Source organism: Pantherophis guttatus, chromosome 4 (assembly GCF_059756535.1).
Source record: "Pantherophis guttatus breed Tessera chromosome 4, ASM5975653v1, whole genome shotgun sequence".
NCBI lineage: Eukaryota > Metazoa > Chordata > Lepidosauria > Squamata > Colubridae > Pantherophis > Pantherophis guttatus.
In genome coordinates, this window is record NC_142066.1 from 47,775,985 (window position 1) to 47,801,141 (window position 25,157).

General features: G+C 37.1%; 1 protein-coding gene across 8 annotated transcripts in view; it reads left to right on the plus strand.

Moving 5' to 3' along the window:
* Nucleotides 1-25,157, plus strand: part of ARHGAP23 (Rho GTPase activating protein 23) — a 216,225-nt gene that overhangs the window by 57,354 nt on the left and 133,714 nt on the right. Inside the window, exon 1 of one of the 8 annotated variants that reach the window (XM_034415625.3) lies at nucleotides 17,410-20,448. The exons of the other annotated variants lie outside the window; for them this stretch is intronic. Within the exon in view, the coding sequence (XP_034271516.2) occupies nucleotides 20,128-20,448 (321 nt within the window). The 5' untranslated portion in view covers nucleotides 17,410-20,127. Of the gene's footprint in view, nucleotides 1-17,409; nucleotides 20,449-25,157 lie in introns of those variants that run through there. 8 annotated transcript variants of the gene reach the window in all.

The following is a 25,157-nucleotide window of genomic DNA, read 5'->3' on the forward strand; positions in this document are numbered from 1 at the left end:
AATTGGGAAGCTAATGATTTAATTCTTTTTTAATTATCTTAACTTTTGTATTTGTATGTTTTTTAATTTTGGCTGTTCACCGCCTTGAGTCCCCTCTGGGAGAAGGGCGGTATACAAATTAAATAAATAAATAAATAAATAAATATTAAATTTAGAAGGGTGTGTGTGTGTGTGTGTGTGTGTGTGTGTGTGTGTATGTGTGGGGTGGGGGGGAGTAAGAAAAAAAAAGAAGGAAATGTGGTTAAAATGCCACAGTGTCTTTAAATGGCATGCAACAGTTATTGCCAGATTTAGAGATCCTATCAACAGGGGGCTAAGCAGATTTCAATTTTCATCATGAGGTACCAAAATAAATTAATGGTAATGATTTAAAAATAAACAAAACCTCAAAGGTTGTTTGTATGACATACTTTACTGGGTCAAAGTGGTGATGTCATATATCATGCAAAGTCTATAACCCATTTAGCTAAATTCATCCCAGGGATGTTTGAGGCTAAACTGAGGCACACCTACACCCACACATTCATACGTCTCTTGGGACCTAGTAAATTAGTGGAGTATTAATCCTTTCTTCCAGGTAGAGTAGATACTATATTTTCTTTTACAGTGCTGGATTGAAGCATTCCAATTTCCAAGAACATAGCAAAATTCTTTCCAGTTGTAAATGCCATCTGGAAGTGTAGGGCTTGACCTTGGCCTTATAGTTTTTCCTTTTTATTTATGAGTCTCCTTAATAATTGCTATTATTTTTCTGCTTTTAATCCTGTAATACTTTATTATTATACTTTATTTTACTTAGTTGTTGCCCATAAAACAAGAACTACAAACTTCTTTCCCTTCTGAAACAGGAAATCGTAATGCTGCCCTGTAAAAACAGATTTTTCTAAGACTTTAGTTTTTCTTTACTATTGTGTCCATGTAGAAAGGTGTGAGTCGGTAGTCCGTGGCTCTGTCTGTACTGGTGCAAAGTCCACTTGGTTTACTATATAGTGAAGGTTTTTAAATTTAATTTAATTTTTTAAAAAATTTCATTTGCCAGAAAGGAAAGCTACCAAAAGAATGAATGGTTTAATTAGGATGCCCCTTTCTTCTAGGAAAAAAAATCATTGTTTTATTTATTTATTAAATCAATTTATATATAGTAGTTGACCATCTCAGTACGTGATTCTGGGCAGCTCACAACATTAAACAAATAAAAATATAGTATATAGAAACAGAAATCCAAAATAAATAAGGAATTAAAAACAGAAACATAAAAACATAAAATGCCCTTAATGCATCCAGGAAATGGAATTTGAAGGATTGCTATCTTACCCAAGCTGTGATTTGTATACCTGCAAATGAACACTGGATTTTCATACTTTCTTACTTACTTAATTAATTCAGTAATTGCATGTTACAGCTTTTTAGATAGCAAATTTCGTTATACTGGGTGTATACTTGTTTTATGTTAGTTTAAGGACTTTAAACTAACTAAAGTCCTTAAACTAACTCTTTGGACTAAAGAGCAAAAAATTGGGATATTAATTCTGAAAAGTTATAAACAGACTAAGGGACCAAATGGACTTAAAATAAGATTGTGAAATTAATTACAACAGTTATTTAAAATTCCATTCACACACACACACACACACACACACACACACACACACACACACGATTTTGAAATTAAGTGTACAAAACCTTCCAATGGGAAATGGAATTGAACCAGAAAGAATTAAAGATTAGAATTATGGTAGAAGAGATCCACTAATAATAAAGGAACAAAATATTTTTGGGAAGAATTCAAGGCTATTTGGGAATAGTAAATTCAGAAGCTATGCTTGTTATCATAAAAAAGGATTTAAAATTAAATACATTTAACAGAGGATTGGCTGATGTCTTAACAATGAAAAGAAATATACAAATAAGAAACCAGAAGAGTGGCTTAGATATCTTTTTTAATTTGGGTTTACAAAAGAGACCTTATGAAGGGGTTTCTGAGACAAGACAGAGAGAAAATAAGTTCTAGGACACTAAAGAGATTAAAGGTCACGATTCTTAAAAGTAAAGGGAAGAAATATTAAATTGGTTATATTGGTTATATATATATGTGTGTGTGTGTGAGAGAGATTTCTGGTCTTTATAGACTTTATGATTGAATGCTTTAATGAAGTTTTAAAATCTATTTATAGATAAGAAATGAGATGGGGGAAATATTTTTGTTGTAATATCAGAGAAGGTGATAAGTTACTGAAATTGTTCATACTAGTAATCAAGGAGGAATTAGTTTTTTATATATTTCTGTTTTCTTTATTATTTTTCTGTTCATTATTTTTCTCTACAATTTTTTTCTTTTTATATATTTTTTAGTTTGTATTAGTTCTTTATCTTTGTATCTGTAAATTTTTATTAGAATTATATATAAAAAAGTTAAATTGTAGTGAGGGGCATGTACATCTGTTTTGCAAACTGAGATTTGCAAGTTTCCACAAGGGGGCAATATGATTATGTGCCAGAGTACGTTTGACTAATAGGCAGCTTTCTGGTGAGTTTATCGCCATTATATGTGGAGCATAATCAAGGCTAGTGAAAAGCACTTGCACAAGAAGAGTACAAACAAAGCAGAATGGATCTAGCCAAAGTGATAGGCATATTTGTGGCTCTGGGATAAAAAAAAAGAGAAAGAGAAAGAAGACAGGATGATTACAAAACCTAATCCTTTTCACAACACACATGAGATGAAAATCATAAACATGAGGTTTTAATATGATTTTTTTGAAGGATAAAGCTTGGTTGTAACATTAACTGAATTACTGGCCTTACATGGGGAAAATGTATTCTTCCACCTCCGAAGGATTCTTTATTCTGAGGCAGTCACGAAGGAAGTGGGCAAAAAATAATACACCTAGGAAAATAGTATTGTCCATTCATACATTATTCTGGGACCAGAACTCACGATCTTCTGGTTTCTAAACTTGTTATTTAACTATTACACCAAATCAATCCCAAAATATTTGCTTTAAAATGTTAGCACTTAAATGTTTACATTTCATATCAATGATTTAAAGAGGCAATTCATAGGATTTATTTAATACAAGAGACAATATGAGAAATGATTTGTAGATTGGCTTGATTACAAAATGTGCAATTAATAGAGATGGAGACTTAAACAATAGAATAAGAAGTCATCTAAGATGTTCAGGCAAGACTGCTAATTCCTTGATTGTTTTTCATCCCTTGTTCTTCATTTGATCTTTAGCTCTGACTCGCTCATCTGTCTAACCTTCTGGTTCTTCCTTTGATTCTGATGGCAGGTTTGCCTGCAATGGCTCTTTGCAACTGCTTATAGCTTAAACTCTGAAGTGCTACTATTTTTTCTGCTTTAGGATGAACTATTCCAGTTGTTTTACCCAAGCTTTTTCTCTTGGATTAAAGAAGCAAATAGGGAAGATGTGGAAGGATAGAGAATGCCCATCTGGATGTGGTCATTTTCCTTGTTATCTAGTGAAAAATCTAAGGCAGGGGTGTCAAACTTGCGGCATCCCATTGTTTTCCCCCCTTCACTAAAATGGGGTTAGCATGGCCAATGCGTGATTCATGCGGGCCACGAGTTTGACATCCCTGATCTAAGGGTAGCTCCTGGTATATTTTAAATTTGAATTCAGATTTCATTTGCTTTTTGTATTCAATTTATAGATTCTGGCATTGTTATTTTTACTTAACCGAACAGTAGCAGCTTGTGAATTTTTCTGTAAAAGGAATGTTTGGTAGATTAAAGGAAGTTGCAGAACACTCTAGTACCCGGGTGTCAAACTTGCGGCATCATATTGCTGTCACATGACATATCACAATGTTTTCCCACTGTGCTGAGCTGGGGTGGGTGTGGCCTCTGCGTGATGCAGCCGGCCTGCGGGCCGCCAGATTGACATCCCTGCTCTAGAATGTAAAATCAGATAGACATGCATTCAGGCAGAAAGACTGATGTAACCAGACATGTATCTATAAGTCCAACCAAAATTATCTGTTTTTCCCTATATAGCACTTTTTCTTTGCTAATTTCAGTGTCTACCAAAATGTTTGCTACCAGTGTTACACCAGGCATAATAAAGGGTCAGTCACACATCCTGACCAATCAAGAGTTAAAGCTTTATATAATGATAAGGCCAAAATAAACCAATTTCAGGGTGGTTTTTTTTGCGGTGGTTGAGGGTTTCAACAGATCCTAGTTTGCTGATATGGGAGTTACCTTCTGATGTAGACAGAGTTCTCTATCATGGGTCATAGGTCACTATCACATTTTTAAAATTAATTTTCTTTCATCCTGTCCCAGCCTCCCTTCTGTCTTCAGTGTGATGTAATCTTTATTCCATTGCTTTTCTGCCAGGAGGTCTCTGTGTTGTGTAAATAGCCAGCTGCAGATGTGAGAACAGGATGTGTGCATGGAAGATCTTGCTGTGAGGAACGCAGAGGTTTGAAAAGCATTGGGGCAGGCAACAGTGCAATGTCACAGTAACTGATCCCTTGGGATGAGATTTATCTTTTGTCAGCTAGATGTGGGAGGGGGAAAGCCCAGAATTTTTGGCTCCATCCACTAAAGATATAACCTTTGCTCTGTCCATTAAAGACAAATTTTAAAATATATTTGGAGCTAACTGAGAATATGAAACATTTTTGGAAAGATCCCAAGATTTTCTTTCAGATTGGAGATGAAGCAATTGCTATGTTGCTTTCATTTATACACTTATTTACAATTGTTATATACTATCCTTCAGCTAAGATTTACAGAGCATTTCATCATAATTTGAAATCAGTGTCTCCTGGTGGACTTGAAGCAGAGAAGCTAATATCATGTGAGTCCAAGTAATAAATAAGACTATAAACAGCGGTATGCATGTTAATTTAATGCTTATGAGAGCAAAGTATTCTAGATCAAGAATACAGAATTTTAATCCCAAATTTCTGCACTTCAGAACTGCAGAAATGTATTATGTAATAAAAATAACAGAGACAGATTTGAGTTTGGGTTCTTCATCACAGCCTCTCTAGTTTATACAGAACTTGAATTTAAGAATTTCTGTAGGCAACTTACATCTGTATTTATTATTCACATTTCTGGGTCTGGCTTCTTCTCATTCTAAATTGCTCTTGACTATTGCAGTAGTGGTATATGAAAATATTTTGTCAAAAGCAAGTTTTGCTATCATTGGGCCTTACTCAGTTTTATTCTTTTTCTCATTTATGTCTTGCTTGAGGTGTTTAATTTTAGGTATGTTAATTACATTCTGCAACTACCAAAGCATAACTGTTGTTTACTGTAACTTGGTGGGTGGAGGCGGCATCTTGTACCACCTAAACAGGCATGAAGGATCTTCAAGAATGCAGTCATATCTTTGGGAGCTAGTCTTCAGGCCTCACCAGGTATGCTGAAAAGGTAAATTGCTCTGCCACATGTGGTGTTTTCTCCAATGTTTCTACATTTCTTGAATATTTCTATGATTTCTCATCATTGTCCTGCCTTGGCACTTCACTTTTCCATCCCTCCCCCCAAAAATATGCTCACAGGGTGTTGTTTCGATCCATCTTTCCAGCATGTGCTTCTTAAGGAGACAATCACAAGATCAAAGATATTCATTTGCAAAAGGCAAGGAAGATAAAGAGAAGGAGAGGCCATGTCCATAATGTTTCCATGTTCTTGTCAAGAATCCCACAAGTAAAATAAAAAGAAATGAAGTGGTCCATTAAAGTACACTTCAGACTGAACAAGAAATTAGCAATTGCTTTCCCTTTGTTCAGTCCAGGAACTGTAACACCCCTCGCTCCACTCCACTCCAGTCAGCTGCTTTTTGAAAGAGGGAATGCCAGAAATGGATTGTTTCTTGCCAAATGATTGAGAAAACAAAAGGCCTTTCTCTTCACTCCCTCATGCCATGGCCAGTAATGGCTGAGCTATCCAGCATCAGGGGGTGTTGAACAAAGTTTGCCTCCAACCTCCCAAATGCATCACTTCTCCAACTCTTGACAGGACTGAGTGATACTCTCTTTTAAAAAGGAAGAAATCAAAGACTATATTCAAGAGTTTTGGGGAGGCCCAGAGAGTGAAGGGATTTTTAAAATTATCTCTCCCATCCCCACCACGCCTTCGTATTGTGATTTCTTTCTTTCTTTTAAATATTTTATTATTACACATTATGACAATCACATAACATACAACATATAAATATCTCCTCTTTTTTAAACAGTGTTTCTTCGTGGTCTTTTTTCCGTTTTATATTTTTCCTCCCATCTCTCTCTTACTATTTCATTTTTATCATTATCAGTGTTGGAAAATACAATGTAACCAAAGGAAAAAGGACAATGGGGAAAAAAATGAAATCGTATTGTGATTTCAATGTAATCTTTCAATGCATTGTTTTGTTTTGTTTTTACCATTGGTTGATTAAATGGTTTGTGTGGAAATCCAAAATACTGAAATAATTCCTACGACTAAATAGTCATCAGTTTGTTTTATTGTCTTAACAAAATATTAATCCATCCATTTTAAGTGAGCCCTCCTTTGGATAGAGCCCCTACTGGCTGCAGAAGCCAAGGCAATTGCCTCCATCCATAAAGAGTTTATTCTTTAAAAAACTTCTGATTGATTATTATATTAGGCTTGAGGACTAATTATGGAGCAGTTCGATTCACTCACTTAAATTATCTGGAGTTACATGCTCCCCAATTATATTATTAGAATTATATACTTAGCACCTGTTTACTAGGCAGCAAAAATTCAGATAACTGTTGGATGGCAGGAAGACAATACAGAAAACTTGGAGTGTTTGCTGCAATCCACTTGCTATCCAATTGTAGTAATCCTACTACGTTTGCCTTTTTCAGCAAGGTTCATATAAAATGTGAAATCACAGTTTGCTTTATCATAGTTCCTGAAATAAGGTAGAATTGGCGGGGTTCATACTGCACTGAGTTTTAAATATGATAATGACTAGCCAAAACCAAAGAACATATATTATGAAATGAAAGTTAGAAAGTTGGTTATTGATCTCAACAGCAATGAATGAATGGTCTTTGCCCCCAGGTTCTTTTTTAGGTTGCTACTATTCTTCTCTGGATTATCCATGACAGCATCTAGACAATGTAGATTAATCTAAAATAACTAAAGGAAGTTGATCCTGATAGGGCTTGGATGGAAGGTTTTGCAGCCCATATATGGCTGTCCTAATTAAAGAGTATAATCCTTTATCAGGTCCAAGATTTTGAACCTAGGAAAGAATGTTTTTTTAGCTTATGCTACTTGCTTTAGAATTATTGATTGAATTATTAATTTAGAAGGTTGCCCATCTAAAGCCAGTGATTCTGATCAAATACACAGATTAGTGCAATTAAATAAAAACAACATAATGCAACACTAGTTTGCTGAGATGCCTAGCAAATTTCTCCTATAGCACATTGTAATATATACATACATCTTGGGCTCAGTTAACTCCTCACTCCAAGGTCTCAAGAAATAAGGACTATAAAACCTTCTGGAAGAGTCTATGCTATCTGAATCTCAGGGGGGAGGATGTTCATAACAGAGAAGGCATAACTTTTGTACATGTTTCATAACAGAGAAGGCATACCTTTTGGACTTAGATGACACTATTTCACAGGACCTGGAACATGTGGTGAGATGAGTGGAAACCATCAAAAATAGATGGACCCTAAAGTAATCTGGTTCTGTGTTATGCAGTGCCTTATAGGTGGAAGCCAACATCTTGACTTGCATGCAGAAACCTACTGGAAACTGTAGAGAAATAGAGAGAGCCTTGAAAAAGATATGTAATAGTCATTAGGAGAACATGAATTTAGCTTGGAAATCCAGGAGGGGATGACAAAGACACTCAAGACTGCCCCAACTTGATTGGCATTGAATAAGAGGAAGAGAGCAACTCTGCCAGACTCTCAAGTTGTTTTACCCTATAACAAGTTGAGTTCCAGCAGTTTCCTTACTTGCCCTACTTTAAAGGGATGACAGAAGCCAGTCATCTGCCCACAAAAGAAATGGTGTTAAATGGCTGTACTGTGATATGCTCATAATTGCAGGCATCGATGAATTCTGGACCAGCTACAAGTTCCCCCAAAGCAGATTGATCTGCATTGAACATTACTGATCACTGTTTGACCAGGAGGTCACTAAAATATGAATGACTATAAGCAGAACCTCCCGATCCAGGAATGGGCAGATTTGATGCACAAGATAAATCTTGGGAATAGCTGTTATCTGTTCTTCATGCAGGAGTCTCCACTCGTCCAGATTCCACATCAGTTTTGTTGGGGGCGAGGAGTGTTTCTACTCTGTCCAGAAATGGATGGAAAATTTCCAGATTATAGTGAGAATGAAAAACAGCTGAACCTAAAACCAACCACATGGTCTTACCAACATTGAGTCAAAGCCTCCCCCCCATCAAGTTGCCTACAGCTTCCAGGCAATGAACCTTTATGATATTTCTATACACATCCAGGAACAAAAATGTGCAATTGAGTATTTCAGCATACTTACGATACTTGACCACATGCTGATAAATGACCCCATCCCGTGGCCTCATACAGATGATAAATAGGAGTAGGGAATACCCTGAATGAAGGGTTCTAAGGCTGAATTTATCCCCCTTTACCAAAACTGACTGGAATTGACTTCAGAGAAAACCCTTATAAAACTATGCTTCCAACTGCCAACCTCCTAGGCCAATCTAGAAGGATATCATGATCTATGGCTGGGCCCTCCAAACTTGACAACTTTAAGACTTGTGGATTTCAACTTCCAGAATTCCCCAGCCATCATGGCTGGTGAGGAATTCTGGAAGTTGAAATCCAAAAGTCTTATATTTGCCAAGTTTGGAGGCCCCCGATCAATGGTATTGAAAGCACTGAATGATCAAGAAGGTGCAGGATGAATGCATCATCCCCATTTTCAGCCCACTAGAGACCATAGCCACCAGAGTTTCTGGAATAGCTATCATCTTCTGTTTTGAATTAATGGGTGCTGTATATGAAATCCAGATAGGCCCATTTCTGAGAAGATGACAGCCTATCCAAATGGCCAGCCAAGTTTTGATAGGTCATACCAAGATACCAAATAGACTCTACTCCATACTTAGTTTGTATTAAGTAGCAATAGCAACTGCCAGAATTTGGAGTCAGTGAATTTCCAAAGATCAAGCCCTGGGGCAGAGCACAAACAGTTGGCATGTAGTATCACTGAAGAGTATGCCTTTCTTGAGACCAACCTCTTTGTCCCTCCATTTCCTGCCATGTGTCCCCATGCCATTGTCGCTGTAATGTTATTACCCACCCTTCCCCCCCACTAGACACCATCCTCTACCAAGCCTTACCTACCCTCTTTCAGATCAAAGGGCCACATCATGTTGTAGAAACATGAACAGAAAATACCACTACATCACGGGTATCAAACTCGTTGTGTCACATTGCCGTCCGTGACATTTTGCAACTTTTTTTCCATTCACAGAGCTGGGGTGGGCGTGGCCTGCACGTAACTCATCCCTCCCGCAGGCCACCAGTTTGTCACCCCTGCAACATGGACTAGCTAACTCAAGAGACTTTATACTGCTAATATAACATAAAAATAAATTGGAGAATAGTTCTAATAACTTACTGGGCTGTAACAAGTTTTAGTGCCTGATATGTAAACAACTCTTTCTGGCTAATTTGGCCACTGGTATTGGCTTACAAGATGGGATTGCTATGAAGAGCAGGCATTTAATAGCTCATCCTCAGATAAAAATCAGTCTCCAAATTAGAGATGCTCTGCAAACAGGGCAAACAATCAAAGCAAAACTATCCTTTTGTAAGGAATAAACATAATACAAAAGTGAAACACTTTTAGGTTTGTGGAGGTTGAGTGACCGATAAAGAATCAACACATTTATGGGCATCGTCTGAATTGGTTTACATGGTCCCTGGAGTTTCCTTTTCTTCACTCTTTCTAGTATTTGCTTTGTTAAGTCAGCAGAGGTCTCTGCAATCCATGCGGTAGCTCCTGAAGGAACTGTATGTGTTTGTGAAAATGATAAAGACTGGCATGAGGTTGCAATTGCATTCTGGGACTCTCTGCTTTCTCTCAGCAGAGAGACTATCTATTTAGGGCACTCCTGTGCAAAACTCCCAAATATGTTGGAAGGAGTCCAGCTGCATGGTGTTCCTGCGTGTAGAATTTGCCCTGATGAACACTGCCTGACCTTTTTCCTCTTTCAAGTTGTTGGGGTCTAATATAGTTGAGAGAGATCCCCAGTTTTTCAGTGTTTATTTTCTGCTACTTTTAATTAACAGAATAAGATGTGGGCATTCTAAATTGGGAGATGCTGTGTTTTAAATGAAATATTAATTATTTTGGTGAATTTCTCCCAAGAATATGTCCTGGTAAAATCAATGCAGGCCTCAGTTTTCAACTTTCTGTCATTATATTCAGGGCCCTCTAAATTCTGAAAGGTATAGCTAATAATATTATTTTAACTTTATCCTTTGGAAAAATTAAATTCCAAGATAAAATACTGTAGGAGAAAAAGGAAATTGACTAGAAAATTAATGCGTCAATTGATTTTAAAACACAAGGCATTGGACTTTAGGCTCTTATTATTGAATCGCCCTTTTTCTCTTGTGTGAGATGAGAGAAGCAGAATAATCAGTAATGAGGGAAGGCAATTCTGCATGTGCTTTGAAAGCAGTTTTTCTTTTCGGTCTAGGTCTGAGCTCTCTTTGCATTGAAAGCAAGTTTCCTGACTTAGCCTGAAGTAAATCCTGAATCAAAATGAAGTCTGCTAATTCACCACACCTTAAATCTCACCTCACACCCTTCTGTCTCCTGCAGTTTGTCTGATTCAACGCAACACCAGATATGCATACATTGACTAAAAATATGCAGCATGGCATAGGAGCTTGTCTAGCTGGAAGGCAGCTGTGTGATGAACATTGGCACCGAGTTGCAGAATTATATTTGGCATGCATGTGGAAGTGGGGAGGTTGATCAGGATCTCCTGACCAAGAGCTCCTTTTTATCCTTTCCCCCCCCTGTTTCCTCCAAAAGGATGGAGATCTCTGCTGTGGGCAAGAGCTGGATTTTTCTTCATAATTTCTCATCATTTTAGAACAAGAGAGTGGCTTCACTAAAAATGCCAGCGCTCATATGTTCAGAAAGGAACGGAGACAATCACACGGAAATGTTAACAATGGCACGGAATTAAAAATTGCATAACTAACCAACAAAGAAGTTGTGCCAGATATGCTTTGATTAAATCAGTGCACCATATTGAACTTTGCTATACTGCAAAATGGAGGTGATGTCTTGCAGTTTTGTTTCCCTTCCTGAATACTGGGACACTCTCCATTGTTATTTGATCAGCTGTAGTAGCCTTAAGAAATGGCTACAGCAGATTACAGTAAATAGGCTGCTTGTAGCCATCTTGCTATGTTATACATCATGTAATGACATGATGGGTACCTATGTTTTAATATTTATTGTTTTTACCATCCAGGACTGAATATAGCAAGTTAGGACAGAATATAAGCAGATGGAGTTTTCCCATGTTTTTGATCTTTATTATGTTTATGATACAATTCATCATAAATAAAGTAAAGATCACAGTTATTTTTTGATATAATTTTTACTATATGAAATAATATATTGCGATATATGTCTGCCTTACCTTTTTTTCTAGGAATCCAAGATATCAAACATACATTCTTTCCATCAATTTTATTTTCACAAGAAACTTGGGTCTCTTCAATGTAGTGTAGTGAATGGGAGCTTTCTGATAATGTTCTTTCAGTTTGTACACATGGAGAGAAAAATTAAATATCACTCTTGTACCCATTCATAAGAACTCATACAATATTGACATGAATGGAAAAATTCCAAAAAGGCTTTCTGAGTTGGCCTGTTGTTGTAGCTCATTCATAAATGCATTTATTTAATTTGAATGTTTGCATTTATATCTGCTTAGTTACAGCTTTTATTGCACTTGCTCCATATATATGATTATGAGTGGGGTGTTTTGTTTTTTTTTTGGTATGGGAGGATAATGTGGCAAATATTCATATAATCATAATACTATAAATATTGATACATTCACATATTTTTGCTTCTGGCTCATAGGGGAACTTTTTATACCCTGTCTCCCCTATTCTTACTCTAAGTAAATAAATCAAGGTAAACGTTATCTAGTAAATTTTCAATTAGATCTTCAGAGGCTGAGTGCCGGTATACAGATTTTGAAGTGGAAAAAGACTTGAAGGCTGGGTGAGACGGCTGCTTTTCTCTAAATAGTCTTGTTGGGCAGTTGGGAAACAAAGCCTGTTTTCCCTCCCTCTCTGGCCTGTTATGTCAGCACCCGCAGCTGTGCTGAGGCAGAAAGCCTGGTCTTGTTCCTCGGGCTCTGTAACTTGGGCTTGTTGAAACATGTGAGAAAACGCGAATGGGGGCGAATCTAAACTGGGCACAAAGCTGTGATTTTGCTTGTGCCATCAGGAAAGGGAATCTTGAAAATGGGGCCATGGGAGGAGTTTGTGGTTTGAAAAATAATTGTGAAGTGGAAGGTCAGGAAAGAGGTGGCAGGAAATGTTTACAAGGTTTGTTTGTGGCAGCAGGTTGGGTTTTGCGTGGGAAACCACTGTGGTAGTCCTTATGCCTGGTTCTATGAGAACATCAGAAGTGATTATTTTGTGAGAGAAAGTATGTGCATGTTTAAGAGTTCACCGAAACAAGAGCTCATCTTATTTATCAACATCTAGTTTAACTTTATGCCAGAAACGAATGCAAATGTTGCCATTTGTCTATTTGACATCTGTTCTATATAGAGAAATTTTAAAAGAGGATGAATGTCTAGTTATATGATTCAAAAATAAGCAAACTGAAGTGGAATAACCAAGCAATAGCTTATCCCTCCAGTAAAAGCCAATCTAAAAAGCATTGGAGTAGGGAAAACAAGTAAAAGGATTCTTAATTTTGCTTTATTTGTTTTTCACACTTCTTCAGAAACATTAAGTATATATGTGTGCGTGAAATAGCAGGACGACAAATTTTAGGAAGTAGCTGGAGGGAAAAAGGAGAATACCACCTAAAAGATAGGCAGAAAAAGCTGGAGGATATCATACAGCCAGCTGTCCTGTTTTCTCTTTTTTATGTATTGTTATCTGATCTCTCCTTAGCAGCTAATTATTTCTTTTCCTCCCTCTCCAAACCCTTAGGGAAAATGAACTCAAACAGGTACTTTTCTCTAAAGTGATATAAGGTAATAAACAATGGAAAGAGAAAAATAACTGGCACTCCAGGTCTATTTATTTGGCAGAATGAGATGATAGATTGAATTGGACAACCTCAGGGAAGTCATGTCAGTTTACAATATAATTCTATGTGAATAATCCCTTCTGTGTTAATTATGGGAAAAATCACACTATCATAGGGATATAGTACTTATAAAATAATGTGGTCTCTACTTGCAACTAAAGAAAAATAGATAAATTTTTCTTCAAATGTGAAGAGCCAGACTCAGCAGCTCTGTTTAGATGGCCGGTACATGTCACCAAATTTTTTGGCATTTTTCCTACACTGTCCAGAATCAGTATGCAGATATGAATATTATAAATACATTAATATGGTTCTATTCACATCATGCAATGCAGTATATATATATATAAGATTTTTGAGAATTTAAATGCTACATATTACAACACTTATTTTGTATAAATCGGTGCCAACAAATTAGAAGGTAAATAAACATGGTTGCATTAACCCTATTGTCAACTTCGAAATGGAGCTAAATCTGAATGTATATTTTTATTAGATTTGTATGCAGCTTTTGTTTAAGGATTCTGCCCCCTCTTCCTAGTTTTCCCTGCAACAACTGCAAGGTAGGTTGTGCTGAGAGAGAGTGGACTGGTCCAAAATTACCAAATGGCCTTCCTTGGCTGCCAGTGTATTGGAACCATTGGCCTTCTGAGAGCCTGTCCTGTCTTGTAACTATGTTTGCCTCTAGTCAGCTAATGAGCTTCTGATGAAGAGATACCTGAAAAGAAATCTCCAGCTCATAACTTCTATGTTTAGCCTTCATACCAATTTTATTGTCTTGTGCTCTTCAGAAATGTTAAAGTACATCTGGAAAGCCTCAGCTGAAAAAGGCTTCTCTGTGTTATTCTGTGTTGTCAATTAGGGCCAAAGGAAGGCTGGCTAGGACTAGTATCACAAACGCTTATGCCAATGTTGCTGTGCAATGTTACACACCTCCATGCACCCCACCTCAGGCTAAAGTTTAGGCAGGAATGGTATGAATTTTCCTGCTCTGAGCAGGCAATTGGATTAGATTACCTTCAAAATCCTTTCCAACTCTATGATTTTTTTCTGACTAACCTGTATTTTTTAATGTATTTTTTACATATTTTTACAGAAAGTTCGGTTGGTGTGATTCATGGATTATTTGTGGATCATTTGCAGTCTGAATGTCTAAACTCTGCATAGAGCAAGAGAAAAGAGTATCATTCTCTGTTCTTTTTGGAAGTGATGCAGATTGAACCCAAAAGAAAAGGGTAGTGAAATGTGTGTGTGTGAACAAAATGGCTCTGTCCTAAGAAGTGTGTGGGGAGGAGCTATCTTAGGTCATCTGAGCAAGAAGCCATCTGGATCTGGCACTGAATTATTTCTCTTCTTTACCCTAATCCTTGTCTGGTTGTGGTCTTCTTACACATTATGCTTTTACATACAGTACATAGATTCCATCAACTCTTAAGTTTCTAGGCATAAATGCAGATTCATATAGGTATGCAACTTTTAATACTAATTTAATTGGCAAGATGATGCATTGGCATTTAGCATGACTTACCATACAACCCTAAAAGCCTGCCCACACAGCAGAAAGTCCCTTTGCATTTAATGTAATTTATTCCTAGTATTACAGTTCTATATACAAAGTGATTTTTATGAGCAGAATGGGAATTAAACATTAAAACTCTTATTTCGGTCATTTATGTATATATGCCCCCTTTAACAGATTAACAGAGTTGGAAGGGACCTTGTAGGTCATCTAGTCCAACCCCCTCCCAAACAGGATATCCTGCACCATTTCTGACCGATGGATATATCAATTATATAAGAATATATGGGAACGTGAGAAATGGGTTTTATCAAAAAGGCTGTTTTGTTTTTTTCAGAAAGGAGGGCAAGTGGAGAAAAATTGAAGACCCACACACAAAAAGAAATGCATGGTATAGGAATTGCTATCTCAATAATGCTTGGCATGCTTCCAGACACATTCATATATCTATCTTTCCTTCCTTCCTTTTCCCCCTCTTTCCTTCTTCAACATACTTCTGCAAATATTTAGAATAGCTGGAATGCTTCTTTGTCTCCCCTCTGTCCCCTTGATCCGACCCAAAAATACCATGTGGTTGAAAGAACAGCCTGTGGTCTTTAGTGACATGGGTTCCCGCAGAAATACTGATTCAGCTGGCTGAACTGATACTGCTTTTCCTCCTTCCTTACTGAACAAACAGTGTTTTATACATTTTTGCCAAGTGCATTTTCAGGCTACTTCACAGTGGTTCTTTGACTGTAGGTTCTTACTTCTTTTGATTTCTTTTTCTGTTTTTTTCTGAAATGAAGCTCCATTGTCTCTTGAATATTTTGAGTGTTTTTTTTTTTTAATCCTTTGAGTCAGTATTGACTCCTGATGACTGCCTGGACAAGTCCCTGCTGGTTTCATTCCAAGATTTTTTATAGTAGTTTGCCACTGCCTGTGTCCTAGAGCTGGAAGAGCAAGACTGGCCTAAAGTCACCCAGCTAGCTTTGTGCCTAAGGTGAGACTAGAACTCATGGTCACCCGGTTTCTAGCAGATTGGCTTTTGCTCATCCTTTTACCTCTGGGGAAAAAAAAATCATGGCACTATAAAGTTTAGGATTTTCAGCAAGAGAATTTCTGTTCCTGCTTCTGATTCTCCAATACATGGTTGTAGGCCCTGGATATGTAACAACCTGGACATTAATGAAACAAGCATTCATTTTATTTCATTTGCTGTGAAGTCATTCCTATCTCTATCCCAATCAATTTTTTCTGTCAGGGTTAAAATGTGGCAGCATTGATTGGTTATGTCTTAAGAGCTGGAAACTTTGAAGTCTTAGTATGTAGGCTAAGTATGTACTAAGCATATATTCAGTTCTTTCACAACTCCCATATTTTAATCTCTGACTCCTAGCTGCAGTATAAGACTATATTGCTGGCCTATTGTATGGGTTATCGTATATATTTTTGAATCAATACACGTGAAGCCATTTAATTACAACAACAACAAAAATTATTGGCCTTTCTGAAATTACATTTTGGTCCTGGGAGTCTGTACAATGAGACATACGAAACTGCCTCCAATTATTCATAGCAAAGACAGATATAATATTAGAGAAGATGACCACGGTGGTTTCTTAGCTGTGGAAATCCAGCTTTGCATCTGAAATGGCAGGCATGCATTCCAGCAATAGCAGCAAATCAAATGCTAGTTCAGCTGTTAGTCCTGCTTTTCCTTAGGTTTCAAAAGATGAAGATGTTCCTTAATGAAAAACATGGAACATCAGACAATCAGGACTATGTATAGCTTGCTTTTGTTTCCAACATACATTTTATTTTTTAAATAGAACTTGGTTTGGAAGAAGAAAGGTATGCTTTGACTGAGTGCAGGAAAGAAGACTATCCCTAAATTACTCCACTCCACTCCACTTCACTCCACTCCTCTCCTCTCCTCTCCTCCATATTAAGTCTGTTTACCAAGAGGCCTCTGCATATGTTAAGAGGGCAGTTCTCATTTTTATTGTCTATTTCCATGTTCCAAAAAATAATGGTTAAAAAAAGATTCTGTGACTAAAGTGGTAAACCAAATTAAGACTTAAATGAAAAGAGCTTTCTTAATGCTATCTCCTTCCAGCTTCCAGGTTTCTCATCTCCAGAACTAAGGGGATCAACAAAGCTGAATTGGTATTAGACGTATGCCATCCAGCACTTTCCCCCACTCCCATCCCAAATACACAGCCAACTAATTCCGGCTCATTAAACAAGATTGCTTCCATAGAATTGTGACTGCCAGCAGCACCACAGTTTCTTTGTTCTCTTCAGAATAGCATCCCCAGGGGTGCTGATATTGCAGAAGGACTGAAATGGGTGCACTGAATGAACTAACCCCCCAGTAATGAGACTGTTTTCAGTAGTACTTGCATGTGACCCTCTAGAATCAACCTTTTTGAAGGAGAGAAGGTTGCTGTATCCTTTTCTATATCCAGAATATTCACCCCAAGAGCAAACTATTTCCTTCATTTGAAGAATCTTTTTAATCTATTTAACTTTTCGGTTGCTATATGTGTTCTGGAAAGAGAATCCCCATCTGCAAATCCTTGGAACATAGAATGAAATACTCTTGCCCATTCATCTTACTTTCCCCCATCATATCTTATATAGTTTAAATTATAAATGTAACATATGGGGAAGACTATATTGTGGATAATAACAATAATTCTCAAAAACATTGAGTCTTTTTATTGAAACCTGGAAAACATATTTAATATTGTAACAGTTTATTTAGAGCTTTCAGTCTGCTCCATTTTTGGAGTCTTGAGGATGGATAACAGCGATTTAGAAAAGCACAATGATATGAAGATTTCAAATAACCTCATATTGGCTGGAAATTATTAGTTACTTAAAATAAGCAAACAGATCCAAGAGAGTTCCTAGGTTTCTCTCATCTTTTGAAGCCAAAATAGAGAGATCTTAGGACAATCCTTCTGAAGATGATTGAACTTGAGATACCAAAAGTTATTGTAGGTGGGGGGATTCCATACTTGCAATAGAAGTACTGATGTGGATGTTACAGCAATGCGGTTGCTGAAGAATACAGCTAAATCCCCAGTCAACCCACAGTAATATTTAAATGCCTCCTTTGCATACTTATGAATAACTTCTGGTTTGTGTGATTCATCTACTGTTTTCTAAACTGGTTATGCCAATGTAATATGAATACTATATGCTAACTTTGACACCATAGCTCATTGGTTGGGATAGTAACTCCCAGAATTCTTGTGGGGATATACTCAAGAATCTCCAGCTGTTCTCCCATGCTTTCCACCAGTGCAACTAATACAAACAAGTCTGTCTTTCTATCTGTCTTTGTATTGACTTGACTGTATAGACTACATTAAGTATTTTTTTCTGGTGGGTCTGTTGAAATATGAAGAGTGAGAGGGATATCTAAGTACAGTTCTACCAAAAATGTCCCCACCATTTTGTTTCCAGAATTCCCCATACTTTTTGTAACCTCCATTATCACCTTCTCCCAAAATACAGAAGCAACTTCCTTACTATTGGAGTGGGTGCTCTGTTTTATGCATACTTCAGAATATCCTTTGCTTCACTCTTGTCATTCCATTTAATTTCAACATTTTCTTGGTATGTACTATACTATCTGGAAAGTGGGGTAGAATCAGAATTGAATGAATGGAATGTTAGTTGAGAAAGAGAGGATGAAAAGTAGATAGGATAGTAGGATAAGTGAAAAAGATCTAGAAAGAAAAAAGATTGTGGACAAGACAACGGGTTACAACACATGACAGCTTGTAAAAAGAGTTATCTGGAAAGAGGGATCATATAATTAGGCAGAAACATTCATCCATGTACTTTATTGAATAATTACATGCTCTGGTTTTTACATTAATAGTTGGTTCAAATTCTGGATATTTTTTGGTTTTGATGGAATCCAAGATCCATATCACATCCTCTTTGAAGTAAGGCATGTTTTAGAAGACTCTCACTGTTCTTTATATTAAATAGGTGATGAAAGCAGCTTACCTTGAGTAAGTTTATAGTCAATCAGGACCAAATATACAAGCTGAATTTCTAGATATATAGATCAGTGTTTCTCAACATCGGCAATCTTTGACATGCATGAACTTTAACTCCCAAAATTCTTTGGCCAAGCTTGCCTTAGCCTGATCTAAATAGTTTCATGTATCAGATAATCATAAGGAAGAAGTCAAAACTTTGCTGATGACATCATGTGAATAAACATAAAATCCATCATATATTGTGGTCTCTAAAATATTCTAGTTCAATAGTTCCTTCTTTCCTTGGAGTTCTTTTTAGGAATTATATATAAAACATCTTTATGTTTAGCATAGGTCACGTATGATCCAAGATTGCTTATTGAATAAAGACACTATCTTGAGTCTCCCCCATTTTCACACTGCAAAATTTTTTGACCAAAAGAAAATTAGGTCCTTTTTAATTCTTCCAACTCTTTTCAAATAAATTTAAGAAGAAAGGAAATTGTGTGTACATTATGTTATTTAGGAGAAATGCAAGGGATTAAAGAGAGTGTAACCGTAGCAAAATGCACTTAACTCTTTCCCTTCTCCCTCCTCCCCCCCAGTAGCCCAGCTCAGCCTGGGCGCTGAGATGGTGTCAGCTGGAGTGGGCTGGGTCACTGAGAGGTGGGGTGGGGCAGAGATGGTCTGATAGTTCAGAGCAGCTGCAGGACTGTCTGTGAAGGAGTAAAGCTCTATTCTCTTTCTGCCTGCCTAGCTGTCAAGTCCCAACCCAGTCTCTCTGATTTGCATCCATCTCATTCTCATCGGGTAGATTTTGCTATGCTATTGCCGCTGACGCCTCCTCCTCCTCCTCCTCCTCTTCCACTTCTCCCCTTGCAATTAGCTTTGTGCGTGCAGCCCTAGGGGCTTTTCCCTCTCTGTTTCCACCTTCTCTAGGAAGGGGAACGTGTTATTCCAAGGCCAGTTGACATGTTCACTTGAGTGTATGTGCCTACAGATATCTGGCGTGCCTGGACTTGGAAATCAACGTTTGATATGCAAGACAAAAGACTTGAGACAGCGAGAACAACTTTTTGAATAGGAGAGAAGAGAGACAAACGAGCAAACAGGCTTTATGCTGAAGCTCAGAACAGTAAGGGAGAAAGCTGTGTTTAACTGACCAGAGAATCTCAATGAAACCAGAACAACCTGGCTTTGGGGAAAAAAGCTATTGAAACCTCCAAGTTTGCTCTGATCAGCTACTTCTGTCCCTTTTGATATTGTTGCTTCTGGATCAGAAATTTTCTTTGCTTCAGAGTGGAATGGTAGAAGAAGGTAGAAGCCGGGGAGATCGAGCTCCCTGTAGTGGCAGGCAACAGAGATCTCCACACTTTCCTGCCTCATCACAACGGGGCATTTCAGTGGTAAGCAAAGCAGTATGGAGTGTGGCACGAACAGGGAATGGATGGCATTTTGAGCAGGCTGTTGGAGTAGATTGTAGTTTGCCGGAACCCCGCTGCATCTGGCTGACAAGTTTGCGGAACAATGATGCTGAATGTTGGGAGAGACGATGGCGGCGTGCTGGAGCAATGATGGCCTGGCAGAAATGCCAGGCACGATCCAGGAGAGCCAGGAAGCTCACGGTGAGAGGGAACGTTGCCCTGTCTTTTAGAGTGTCTGTATTCTTTCCTTTGAGCCTTTCTTTTCCCATCTGCAAAATAGGAATAATTGTAATGTAGTTTTATGTTCTATTAATTAGCAGAATGACCATAAATAACGATGTAAAATTATTTACCCTACAGAAGTTACTGACCCTGGTAGAATGCATTATTGATCTGACCCCCTCCCCCACTTCTACCTTCTTCTCAATACTATGATTAATATTTAAGATTTGAAAAATAATTAAAGAGATTACTTTCATATGTGTGGCTCGTATTTTCTCACTAATATATAATCACTGTAAGATCTATACTTTTGAAAATTGAGCTAGGAGCTTGGTGGTCAACAACTCAACTTTCAGCCGAGCTTGAGATCTGACTCCTTCATTTTAGAAATGAGAGCTGAGATGTGCCCTTCTCAGAAACATTGAATATATTTCCCCGGAGCATATATGTAAACACATTGACCCTGGTTTGTTTATTTGTAAGTCACTGACTAATGCTGAGGGTGGCCAAATGTAGTATCTTTAAAACAAGTATTCAGTCCTTCCATTGCTTGTATTTATTTACTGTAGTGATGGTTGTTTTGTGTTAGCTTGTTAAATGATTGCTGTATTTTGATTTTTATAAGCTACTTAGTAGGAAGGGAGGGCAAAACATAAGACAAAACCACTCATTAGGAAAAGAGTGGATTCCTGAATGGGGAGGAGGGAGGGAAATCAAGACAACTTTGTGTGTACTAGATGGGCAGGCTGCTGATTTGCATGGATTTCAAGGAGTCTGGTAGCAGGCAAGGAATAAATGATAGCTCATAGCCTTGGTTTCCATGATCTACAACATGGGAATACTTAACATTGCAATGATGTAAAGGGGACTTAACTTATTGGTTGCTTGAACTGATAAAGGTTGTGCTCTGCTTTAAGAATGTCGGATTGTTTTGTGAGGCTATAGATTGGACTTAAATTTGGGAAAAGTCATTACCAGTCTTTCACAAACATGAAGTTTTATCTTACCCTTAATATTACATGTATATTTTTCCTGGGTATTTCATGTTATTCTTTCTATCATGGGACAATTATTAGATAATAGAGTTATTAAATATAACTCATTTATTGCTTCCTAGGTCCCTAGGAAGTAACTTTGAACAATTACTAGCTCAAAAGAGCTGAGCTTTATAGCTGAGTAAAGATTTGGATGCACATTGTGCGATTTTCTGTATTTATTAGACTTGTTCCTGGGCAACTTGACTTATTATCTAGGCAAAAACTGAGTTTTTCAACCTGTGACCATTATGTAAATTTAGAAAACCTGTATATCTTTTAATTTGCATAATGTATTCAGTAGGGTAATATTTCCTGTGTTTTAATTTTGCTTTTACCAAGTTTGGAAGGTGGTGAGAAGCTGTAAACTTTTCAAGAAACTGGATTGTTTTTCTTCATGTAATTGTTGCACGTGTGTAAATGTTACTGAGTCTCCAGGTGTTGAACTTTATCCACTCTACATTAAACATAAATGATTCTTTTCTTGCTTCCAGTCAAGAGCTGGGGTTGACCACGAGTTGTTACATCTGTGATCTTATTTTTATCTTTTAGTTTTACCATTTATTTTATTGATTAATGCATTCAATCCATTTTTGCTGTCATTAATTTACATGAATATACTGCAGCTATTTGATAAACATATACCAGACAGGGTAGGTATTGAGAATTAACATCTCTGATCATCTGTCAAGATTAACTCTTTAGTGGGAGGCCTGTTGTTCATCTATGGAAATTCTCAGTCCTTTTCCTGGTTACTTTTTTTCTGTTCATCTGGCCTCCCGAAGCAGGTGAGCAAGCTAGTATAGCAAAAGTTTGTTCTCCATCTATATAATAGTATGGATTAGGCCCAGAGTATAAGGCAAGGTTAATGAGTCTAAAGAGGACTAGGGTACTGACAGTATGTTGTCAAGGGTCAAGCTTGCAAGCAGGGTGGATAAAAATCAATGGTTTTTTTAAAAAAATAAAAAAAAAATCAGATTTTTTTGATTTAAATCGGATTTTTTTGATTTAAATCGGATTTTTTTGATTTTTATCAAATTTATTTTAATAAAAAACTTTTAGGGTAAAAATCTATCGTAAGATAGTTTTCTATTTAAGATACATAAATAATTTAGTTTATTCAGCATGAAATGGAGCTTAGTTATGTAGCATGAGGCTGTATATTCTGCAACACTGGGACTATCAGTGAGTCAACAGTGGGTCAAAGGAGCAGCAGAGATGACAGTTGCTCTTTAAAAATTATGATTTAAGTCGAGTTGATTTAAATCAAGCCTTTTTACTAGTGATTTAAATCATGATTTAAATTGTGATTTAAATCAACTCGATTTAAATCAAATCCACCCTGCTTGCAAGCAATAATGATCGTAAAATACTATAGGATGGATACCACATACAGATAGCCCTTTACTTGCAACTCATGACAAGTGGTCATATGTTAAGGTATCTACATAACCGAACCAATTTTAAAACTTTATGACTGTTTTCAAGCAAACACAGAAGTTGTAAAGTGAGTCCATGCATTCCTATGAGTATTGTTTGCTGAAAACTGGCCCCAAAGGCTGGAAATTCACAAAAACCATTATAAATCACAGTTACATAACTGTGGAATGCTGCAATCTGACTTAAAAGTGAGCTGGTTTCCAAGTGCCCAAATGCAGTCATGTGACCACAGGGCAGGAGCTATTGGAACTCTGGAACTGGGTTTTAAGTACATTTTGGAAGGTCTGTTGTAGCTTTGATCATTAAGTGACCAGTTGTTAAGCAAGGACTCCCCATGTAAACTTGCAATTTCAAGAGTTTTAATGCATCTGACTAAAACATAATTCTCATTTGGGCCAGGCGTATTTTTTCATTTATCAATAAAAAGTTTTGCAGTAATAGAAAACAACTAATAACTCTTATTTATGTACTCTTAACAAGAGGGAGCTTTTGAAGACTTAAGAAAGCTTACCTTTAAGATGGAAAGAAAGCAAGTCTGAAGGTTTGTTTGTGTAAAATATTCTATTCAATAGTGATGACTTATATCTTTTGTATATGCATGTTTTCTGTGACATTTGTAGTATTTGCATCCTAAATCTATTCAATATTGAGAGTATATTGAATAGAGAGAAGATGTTTAGAAGTACAGATGGTCATCCAATCTGGGGTTTTAAAGTAAATTAAGTGGGAAAGGATCGTTATTTGGAATAATTGGTTCAATTTACTTATACTTCTAAAATGTGAGAATTGCCTCTTACAATATATGCAAGTTTGATTTGACAGTGGCTGTTGATTGATATGGAGAGAAATAGCCTCAGACACCAAGTGGTAATGTGTTCATAAATTATTCAAAAACATTGAAAGGTTCACTACACTTCTCCTAGTTATTCCAATTAAGAGATAGTTCAAGATCAGCATATTAATTCATGATTAAGGAAAATGTGACTCCAAATACCATTGTTGGAGGATTATATGTAAACCTTAGTTGAATGTAGTTGAAAAGGGGGTCAGGTTACCTATGGACAAGATATAGGACCAAAAGTGAACTAGATCCTGTCTTTCTCTCTCTTTCTCTGTCATCAGAGAAAGATGTGGAAGAACAGGACACTTTTTTCAGAATCTGAGCTAACTACATGCTAAAGACAAGTGAGCCAGGTGGTAAAATAGAAGATAGATATTGGATTGGCAATGGAGAGACCAGGTTCTAATCTATTCTTAGCCCAATCCTCATCTCAACAATTGTTATGGGAAAATAGGAGGAGAAAGTGAGGTGGTATTACCTTGTCTTCCTGTATGAAAAGCAAGACATAGATTTTATAACTAAATAAATGAGCCACTAAATAATTCTAACCCTTAGCCATTGAAGTTGAAGCCAGTCTAGGGGTAAAATCCTGCAGGTTCTGACAGGTTCTGGAGAACCGGTAGCGGAAATTTTGAGCAATTCAAAGAGCCTTGGTACTACAGTGGTTTAAAGCACCCTGTTATTAACACAGCTGCCTGCAATTTACTGCTGGTTCGAATCTCTCCAAGGCTCAAGGTTGACTCAGCCTTCCATCCTTTCTAAGGTAGGTTAAATGAGGACCCAGTTTGTGGGGGCAATAAGCTGACTTTGTATAAATATACAAAAGTATGAAGGCTATTGCTTAACGCACTGTAAGCCGCCCTGAGTCTCCGGAGAAGGGCGGCATATAAATCAAATTAAAAAAAAAACCAAAAAAAAAAACCAGTAGCGGAAATTCTGAGTAGTTCGGAGAACCAGTAAATACCACCTCAGGCTGGCCCCAGAGTTGGGTGGGAATGGAGATTTTGCAATATCCTTCCCCTGCCACGCCCACCAAGCCACACCACGCCCAGCAAGCCACGCCCACAGAACCGGTAGTAAAAAAAATTGGATTACATCACTGAGCCAGTCCAAATCTCTCGACCCAACCTATTTCACAAGGCTATTATTTTTGGGGGAAATTGAAAGGGAGCATGTTATATGGATTGCCTTGAATTTCTGGAGAAAAAGGAGATTCTTATTATTGTCTGCTTTGGCGCATAAAAGTCTTAAATCAGAGTAGCATGCTAATGAATCAATATTTGTTTATTGTTTGGAATTTTTTTGTGGAAGGTCAAAAAATTGTTCCTGACTAGGAATGTTCAAATCTGAGATGTTCAAATAATTCTGAATTT